We start from the raw sequence: 9,337 nt of genomic DNA, 5'->3' as shown, positions 1-9,337 counted from the left end.
CTCACCATATGGAGAGACGAGCTACAGTCGCTACTTGGAGTTTTGGAGATAGTGTCATTATTTGAATGCCTCCTATGTACCCCAAATTAATAAAACATAATTTCTGTCCTTTAAGAGCATATAAGCTTGCAGAATAAATAAGTAAACATTAAATAACAGTAATTCTAAGTTAAGAACATGCAAGAAAATTTCTGCAAAGCCCTATAAGAGGTCAGAAAATTCATTTCACTTCAACAAGTAGTTATGAGCTCCTGCCCTGTACCAGGTGTGTTACCAAGCATTGAGGATATAGTAATAAATAAGCCAGGCAACATTCCTGTCCTCAGAACTTTCATTTTAGTGTGAATGCCAGAAACCATACAAATTTAAGCATAATATCATTTCAGGTATAAAATGCTATAAATAAAACTAAAGCAGGGTGGGCAACCCACACCTGCTCCTGGCTGGGCTATGGGTGCACCAGCCCTGTAAAAGGTATCTGGGTGGGTCATCAACAGAATCTACAAATAAGGATATTAAAAGTACATAGGCATAGGATTACTGATGGATTAAATGGGTTAACCCAAGTAAAGTGCTTAGCACAGTCTCTGGGCTAGTAAACATCATCGGGCCAGCCCTAGGCTGTGGTAAGGGGTTTAGACTGCACGAGAGATCGTTCTAGTGGTTATGTGGAGAAACAAGCAGGAGACGGGCAAGAAGCAGGATACTAGTTAGGCTAGTTAGGAATCTGGTGGTAGTGTGGACCTGGCTGATGGAGGTAGTTTATAGCCTGGGGGGGACTAAAATAGGGTCCATGGAGGGGAAAACATTTAAGCTGTGCCTTGAAGGAAGATATTTCACAAGGTACCTTGGAACCATGGGGGAAAAGCACAGTTGACATGTCTTGAGCAGTGAGTTCACAATGAGGTAATGGAAGACGAAGCTGAAAGGTTACGACTAGAACAAAGCTCTCAAAGCTTTACTAAGCCTGTTTGGGTGTTTTGATGGATATAGAGAAGTGAGAGAAATTAATGGAACAGAGAGATATGGCTACATCTTGGGGGTGACAAAGGAAGACCAATCAGATAGGAGGAGCACGCTCAGAAAGAAGGGGTTATCAACCATGTAAATGTTTCAGTAGTATGAAGATCAATGCCACTGATAACTAGATTCAGATTATAGAGGCTGGAGACAGAATGCAAGCAGCGACCCAGGTGGGGCAGACTGCACGTGTTCATCTCACTGGGACTGCTTTCTTGGATTTCAGCAGGTAAAGGAGACGTAAAGAGCTTTAGCTTGGAAACGGGCTGGGAGTCTAGGAAGGCGTGGAAGTGGCGGGGAGGGCAAAGGGAGAAGCAGAGCATGATTGCAGGGAGAATGTGTGAAGATTTAAGGTAAGGTGGCAACAAAGCTTTCTGGAGCCGGGCACCAGAGAAAGAACCTGTGGCAGGCTATGGTCCAAGACCATGGACACGGTGCCTGTGAGAAGACTATTACGTTTCAATATGTGCTTTTATTTTTTAAGAGTTTTCTTTTTTTTAGTTGAATTTGTTGGGGTGACCTTGGTAAATAAAATTATACAGGTTTCAAGGATACAGTTCTACAGCACATCCTCTGTGTATTGCATTGTGTGTTTACCACCGTAAGTCAAGTCTCCTTCCATCGCCATTTGTCCCCCCTTTACCTTCTACTTCCCCCTATAACTCCCTTTCCTCTTCATGTTGGTTTTTAAACACCGCACTAGAAAAGAACATCAACTAAAAGGTATTTTTGAGTTCACAGGGCATCAGAGAGAAATTTCTTTTGAACGTGGACCCTTAACTGAATATAAAATCATCCAGATAAAGTGTGTATCACCACTTACATAGCAAAGTCTTTCTAGTGATTATACAATTACTCTATTATAGAAATAAAGTACCAGGAAATGATTTAACTTTTATATCTGTTTTCTAAAAATGTGTTAGGTAACATAGAGAATGTGTGTGAGGCAAGTTTTGGGTTAAAGTCTTAGATTTCTTTCTAAATGAGTAAGTAGGAAATAGACTGGAAGTACATGAACGCCTGTTATTGGCTGCCCAGCATCTATTTCTCTTCCTAGTAGCCCGAATTTCTTTTCAGAACCTACCTCCTCCCTTCATTCTCACCTTCGTGACTGAGATGGAATGGGCCTCACCTGCCCCAGAGGAGGGCCCTGGAAAGCAGAGCCAAGCTGGATGTGCCACCTCTATTCATAATGAATGGTTTGGAATTGACAGTTACCGAGGCTGGTCCAGCCAGACCGACTCTTGGAGACATCACTTTCTGAGTATACTTTCTGAGTATACTGAGTATACTGATTACTCTCTGAGTATATAGATTCTTTGCTGTTTTATGAATGAGGGTTCATATGGAAGCTGAGTCGTCAGAGGGGTTGATTGAGACTCTTATCGGCTCCAAATTCATTCTGCTCTGGGACCGGACTCTAGGCATTTCTCCTTTGGACTGAGCACATTAAGTAGAGGATACTGGAGGGACATTGCAGGAGGCAAGAAGCTTCTCCTGGCTTCAGTGTACTGAAATTTCTTCTTGCTCTTGCTGCGTGATGTCAGTGGCGGTGTATGTGTAAGTGTGTGGACCCTGATGGTGCTTTGCTCTGTTTGCGAACCCAGAGCGCACAGCCCCTCGACTGCCTCACAGCCCCAGCCTCTGTCCTTAATCCCACTCACTATTTATCAAAAAATTCACCCATCTCGGTTAACTTCCACCTATCTCCAACATTTTCTCATCTAGACCCCCTCCCACCCACTTTTCATGTCCACATTATTTTGAAGCAAATTCCAGACACCATATCACTTTACCTTAAATATTTCAGTATTTCTAAAAGATAAGCACTATTTAAAAAACAGTATCATCACACCAAAAAAAGGTAATTTTTAATATTAAATATCTCATGTTCAAATGTCTTAAACTAAACCATCCAAATAAAGTCCAAAACACTGAAATGAGTTGATATATTAAGTCTCTTTTACTCCATTTTTTTTTTCTTTCTCTTTTCTTGCAATTTGTTGAAGAAACCAAGCTGTCTTTTGAGTTTCCCAGTCTATTTGCTGATTATAACCTTGGCATATCAATTAACATTTTCTTCTATCCCCTTTATTTCCCAAAACTTAGTGTTTATATCTGGAGACTAAATCAGACCCAGATTTGATTGTTTCTTGGCAAAACTACTTCTTGGGTAGTACTATGTACTTTCACTAGGCTTCATATAGTCTGGTCTTTCTTTCTTTTTGGAATGTTATCAGTCATTGATGATCATTGTTAGATCCCTTAATTCATGAGGACTTATACACGTACACATTTCTATAAGGAAAAATTTCCCTTCAACAATTTAGTTATCCAGAGATATGGTTCATATAGAGAAAGCAGAATAAATACTTGGGTTTTTTTTATGTATCAATTTTCAAACTAACAATTTGGTTTGCTGGTGTCCTCCAAGTTAACCAATGAATTTTTCATTAATATCATTATGAACTCATGCATTTAAACATATTTGGTGTGTTTTGAACCATTACAGCTATTACCTTTATTAATGCTGAAGTCGTATCGTCTTTGCCAGTGGGAACCAATTCGAGTTGGCTCTTGGATCCTTGTGAGTTCTTTGCTAGTTGCCTTGTTTTCCAGTAGGCCACGATGTTCCGGGCTCATACTGTGCATTTCCTGCCCCAGAGCTGAAACCCCCCATTAATTCATGGAGCCTTAGTTCCTTTCCGTAGGAAATGGTATGTAAAAATCACAATCTGGGCATTACTTAATTGGTCATTATTTATAGACCTTTTCAGTAAACAAAGCTAGAGTTTGTTGTTATTGTTTTATAGCTTAAGATAAAGCACTTTATGAATTCATATTGATACTACCAACTCAAGCGCAGGATTTACTTAAATTTATCACTCTTACACCTGTACTTCCTTCATCGTGAATGCTTTCTGAGCACCTCAACCCGAATTGATAGATCTTCCTTTGAATTACACTGCCCCCTTCAACAACTGTCATGGCAATCAACATATAGTCTTTCATTTACTCTTATTTCTATTTATATCTTATCTTCCCTACCAAGTTATTTGAGGCAAGAATTCACGTCTTTTTACTCTTTGTTAAATAAAGATAAAATTCCTAAAGTGCTAGTGTATTTCCTTTCTATTCGTATCCCTCAAGATATGGAGCATTACTACACACTTACTTTATATTGAATATACCATTTTAAAATGAATGAATACAAAATTAGGTTTATACTCCACTTTTCAGATATGAACTATTAGACACTCTAACGTTAGTAGGAAATAGGCTAACGATATTAAAGTTGTTTGAAATAAGATTTATTTCACAGATATAAACAGTTTTGAACATTTACAACTTGTACAGACTGGTAGCTTTTCTATTTTAAAAACGTGCTATACTAAGGGAATAGGAAAAATTAAAGATCACAACGACATCCTAAATTACAGGCTCAGAGGATGGGACTATGAGGAAAGTACATATTCTCTTCAACTACAAAATCCTCAGACCATCCTCGATGGGAGGAAAATGAGTCATACTGGATTTTAAAACTGTGTGAAGTCACACTTGGGTCTGTAAACACACTTAGCTTTGTTTTTCATTCAGATGTGTACCTAAAAATTACATAGCATGTCACTAAAATTAACTTTTCAAAAGTATACTAAAAAAGAGGTAGGGGAGGAGAATGAAAGTTTATTTTGGCAGTTCTTCGATAATGATGCGTGACACTGAATTCCACCCGGTAGAGGCATCTCCTTTGGGGTAATCCGAACAAGTACCCACCCAGATAGCAACGTCCACTAAGCCGGCACCAATTCCTTCACAAAGTCCTTCCACTGCAAAACAAAGAGGAGAGGTCCACCTTTCTTTAGCAAACAAAAATCTTTTAGTTAAATTTTGTTACTTTAACAAGCTAGAGAATAAATCTTAATGTACAGTGAATTAAAATTCTGATACTTGATAAGTGTTTTGTAAAACTAAAGTCTGTTTTTCTTAGCACATAATTCTTTTTAAAAGACAATACATATCCATTCTATGATATAAGCTTCGCAGGCATTTTTCTTACAGGTTTTAACCATAAAACCAGAATGTGTTTCATTACAGAGATGACCTAAAACAAATAAGCAATTTATTTGACTAAACAAAGGGAAGCCTACACTTTTAAAAGCCAAGACTTTGATTTGCAAGTCTTTTTAATTTTTTAAATTTTTATTGAATTTATTGGGGTGACATTGGTCAATAAAATTACATAGGTTTCAAGTGTACAATTCCATAATATATCAGGCCCATTAAGTTGGACTCCCTAGGGGCGTGGTAACCAGGCCTGGGGCTGTTTTAAAGTTCCCCCAGGGAGCCCAGTTGTGTAGCCAAGGCTGACACCCACTCCTCTAGGGCATTACTGGCTGTTTTGCCATTTCATCTAACTTAGTGTCTTTCAACCTCGAGGATCTTTCTTTAAAAATACAGTATTACCCCCAAAGATTGTGATTTAGTTGGTCAGAGGTGGGACCCAGGCATCGGAATCTTTTTTTAGAGGTCCATTTCAAGAAATTCTGAAATGCAACCCGGATGGAGCATCATGGGCTAAAAACTGGGTGTCCTAGTGACACGTGACAGCGGACTCAGGACTAATCTTTGTCTCTAAAGAGCTGAGATGCAAGATGTCACTATTCTACATACCAGAAGAAGTGCGATGAATGTTAATTGTCGAATTGAGCTCAGGGCTTCCTTGGTCCAGATAAATGATGGCTTCGATGGGGAGCGGGCCCGAGCACTCGGCGCCGTTGAAGGTGAAATACCAGCGCTGGCAGCAGGCGCTCCTGCACTTGAGCCGGAGGGAGCCGCTGAACAGCACCCGCAGAGCACTGTTCGAGCGCATCTTCGTGAAGGTGCACTCCTGCCACAGACCCCGACGGCTCCCGTCAGTGTTTCCAAGTCGATTACAAACATGCTTTCAAATTGGGCTGTGAATTTGAACTAGCCCCGACCCCAAACAACATCCTAAAAGCTTAACTTTTACAGAGGGAAAAAGATTTTCTGCAAGACAGGTAGGAGGCTCTGATAGGAGGAACCCGAGAAACGCCAAATTATGGCATTCTTAGAATTACTCACCCCACCGAAGGTATCTTTCAGTTTTACCCAAAACAGCTTTAGTATGTAGACCAAACCAATCTACATATTTACCTTTTTTTTTCTTTTCTTTTTTTCATTCCACTGAGCAACAGCAGCCAGGATTAAAAACCCTTGTTTTGCTTCAACTTTAAAATAATTCAGATTTCACTTACGGCAATTTTCCCAAGATCGATGCCATAATTCAGGGAATTCCACGAACACTGCTTGTAGTTGGGTGTCCAGGACTCCTCGAAGGTTTCCCTCAGGCACTCCCCCTTTTCGCCTTTGAATCCATCGCGACCTGGGATCCCAGGGGTCCCGGGGATGCCGTTGGCCCCAGGGCTCCCGTCTCGGCCAGGGACGCCCGCGGGCCCTTGCAAGCACATCCCGTTGTACTGCAGGGAAGAGGGATGGGCAGAGACGCACCACTTGAGCTCCAAAGACTCGACGGATTAGAACCGCACTGATCTTGAGTCCTTGGAGGCCGGAGTCCTTCCTTCCATCCCACTTGCTCATGTTCTGGATGACTTACTATAGGGAACCAACTTTAAAATTATTTCTAAAATACTGCGATTTCTTTCCTTTTCTTTTAATCACACAGACTTTACATTTTCTACGTGGAGGGCAAGTCCCTGGGGTAACCTGTCTGACCGCCACCCCACTCCTCCATAAATGGCCTTATTGCAGGTGATCCTTGTATCTCTAATGTTTGCCAATCAATTTGCTTTTCACACCACCAACTGGATTTTTGTTTTGAGGCACGATTTTTTTACTTTGACCAGTGCTCTTTTCCCGATTATAAGTGGAAAGGGGACACTGCTACTTATTTACTGCCAGAGAAAGACTAAGAAAAGCAACAAAATTGCAAAAGTATTAAAAAACATGCTAAAGTATAAAATATTCTAAAACAGTCTAGTTCATTTTAGACCTCCTAATTTTCATTTTAGTAATTTCATTCACTTACAGTAGCAGATACATGTAATGTTTGGACATAGATTTCAAGTGAAACAGGAGAAACAATAAGACGTCTGGTATTCTTTGATTTCTTTACTATTATTCCCCTCAAAACAAGATGCTACACAAAGTTGTATTTTCATATGTGTATCAGTAGTTCTCAACTGGGGCCACTCTTTCCTTCAGGATACCTGCGATGGCTGGAGACATTTTTGGTTGTCACAAGTTGGGAGGAGGGACTTCTCTTAGCATCTAGTGAGTAGAGGCCAGGGATGCTGCTAAATATGCTACAATGCACAGGGCAGTCCCCACAACAAAGAATTATCTAGCCCAAAATGTCTATAGTGTCATGGTTGAGAATTTTTATTCACCTTTTAATCTAAAAACTGCATTTCTGAGACCACATAACTTTATTGAATTTGGTCTCACGGGTATTACATCTGTCTTCTTTCACTTCAAAACGCTAACTCAGCACATGTTTAATATCTACCAGGTAGTGGTAAGGTAAACATATGTGGAATGAACCCCTGTTTCTTTCACTGGACCGGCCACCAGGGGGCAGAACTTGCTGGAAGCCTGAAAGAAATGCTTTGAAAGATCCTGTACAAAGAAGTTGCTTTATAGAATCTGTTGAAACTTTCTATGTGGACCTTTTTCCCCCCCTGTAAAACCAGATCCAAGTTACAGGATGCACCTGAGCCTGGCTGCACACAGTAAGCTTTTCCAAGTCGGGCTAGAGTTGTGGGAAACCGCAGGTACTGTAAATCTTCGGAGGGAAAGAAAAAAATTGCTAGCTTTATGGGGAAAAGGGTTATTTTGTATATCGCAACTACAAATTCACAAAATGCTAACTTCACATGAACCACACTCAACTGGTACCATTTAAAACAATTTAGATACTTAAAATAGAACTGCGGCCCTGAACACATATTCTGCTTTTGTGGAGCAAAGTTGCACAGCACATCACCAAAAAGTGCTGTGTGAAATGCAAGACTTTTTTCCCAGGGCTTTTGAATCTGGTTTACAACTAACTGCCAGGGAGCTTGGTTTATTAGCTCAGTTTACAAGGGGAGCTTAACATATTCAAAACACTAAAAAAAAAAAAAAAAAAAAAGTTCCCTCATGTCCTGCAAAGCCTATAAACCATATTTGTGTGCAATTAAGATTAACTTAAGGACTGAAGATATGTGCCAAGGAGTATGGTAGTTGTGAAAGGATCACTCTTGCCCTCCCCTGGGTTTGTTGACTTTTAGAGGGAAGGAGCTTTAAGCAAACACACTTTCCCATAGATCAGCCCCTAGGAGAGCACTTGGGCTATTGACTGGCTCTCCTGGAAACTGTCTTCTCAGCTCAACTGGGATGCTCTTACCCGGTGACCACAGCCAAGGCCCAGGGTGCCTGAAAGGACTCCTGCCTCCCTGTCTAGACAGAACAATGAAGCGGGTCCTCGGAGGGTCAGCACTGGGGCCTTCACCTTCCCTTCTGGCCATAAACCCTCCAAACCGTCCCTGGCCCCAGCTGTGGCCGTCCAACAAAGTAAATTGCAGCCCATACGCCCTAGGAGGAGGGCCCAACGTGACTCAGTCTTCAAGTTACAAAGCGTCGGATGGAGGCTCCGTGCTCCCTCCTGCGGGCAGACGTGGCCACCAGTCCCAACAAAGGACACGTTGCACGTCCCTGGCCCAGCCCACCCGGGGGTCAGCCGGCCCAGCCCCCCCGGGGGTCAGCGGGCCCAGCGTCTCCCAAGCAGCCCCCAGGCCAACGTTCTTCATTCTGCGCTCACTGCTGCTCCAAGCCTGTCCATCCCTACCTGGGGGGGGGGGGGGGGGGGGGGGGTGAGAAGGCCAGAAACTATTGGGCAAATCCCTGTACTTTGGGGCGTCCCACCGTTGGAGGTCGCATCTCCGCTCAGCCCACGACCCCCCTCATTCTGGTCTCCCCGGCGAGCCCCGGGACACCGCAGGCACAGCCGGGGCCTTCCTTACGCGTAACTCGGACAAAGCAGGAGCCCAGGCGCGCGGGTCACACACACGCCCCGTCGTACAGCTGGACGGGCACTGGCCCCGCGAGCCCGCGGGCCGGCCCGGCTCCCCGCACTCACCAGGTCCACCACCTCCCGCGGCCGCAGCAGCGCCTTCTGCTTCACCTTGGGGGTCTCGGAGGCGCCCGACGGCAGGCGCAGCACCAGGAGCAGCAGGAGCCCGAGGAGCCGGGGCGCGCGGGCGGCGGGGCCCTGGGGGCGCATGGCGCGCGGCGGCCC

General features: G+C 43.1%; 1 protein-coding gene across 1 annotated transcript; it reads right to left on the bottom strand.

Moving 5' to 3' along the window:
* Positions 1-4,315: 4,315 nt before the first annotated feature.
* On the bottom strand, positions 4,316-9,337 carry CTHRC1 (collagen triple helix repeat containing 1). The gene is made up of 4 exons (XM_016224259.2): positions 9,179-9,337; positions 6,297-6,518; positions 5,692-5,908; positions 4,316-4,847 (listed from the first exon to the last, which is right to left on the bottom strand). Exons 1-4 carry the CDS (start codon positions 9,320-9,322, stop codon positions 4,705-4,707), a joined length of 726 nt encoding a protein of 241 aa, XP_016079745.2. The 5' UTR covers positions 9,323-9,337; the 3' UTR covers positions 4,316-4,704.

This window comes from Miniopterus natalensis, chromosome 16 (assembly GCF_054644295.1).
Source record: "Miniopterus natalensis isolate mMinNat1 chromosome 16, mMinNat1.hap1, whole genome shotgun sequence".
Taxonomy (NCBI): Eukaryota; Metazoa; Chordata; class Mammalia; order Chiroptera; family Miniopteridae; genus Miniopterus; species Miniopterus natalensis.
The sequence above is the reverse complement of the archived record's forward strand: the minus strand, read 5'-3'. Positions and strand labels throughout refer to the sequence as shown.

What these genes read in the sequence shown, in the direction of transcription:
- CTHRC1 (XM_016224259.2), bottom strand. Translation starts at nt 9,322, where the DNA reads ATGCGCCCCCAGGGCCCCGCCGCCCGCGCGCCCCGGCTCCTCGGGCTC. An exon ending in TCGATCTTGGGAAAATTGCC is followed by an intron (nt 5,909 to 6,296) that starts GTAAGTGAAATC and finishes GGTCTGTGGCAG; the next exon opens with GAGTGCACCTTCACGAAGAT. An exon ending in CATTCATCGCACTTCTTCTG is followed by an intron (nt 4,848 to 5,691) that starts GTATGTAGAATA and finishes TTTGTTTTGCAG; the next exon opens with TGGAAGGACTTTGTGAAGGA.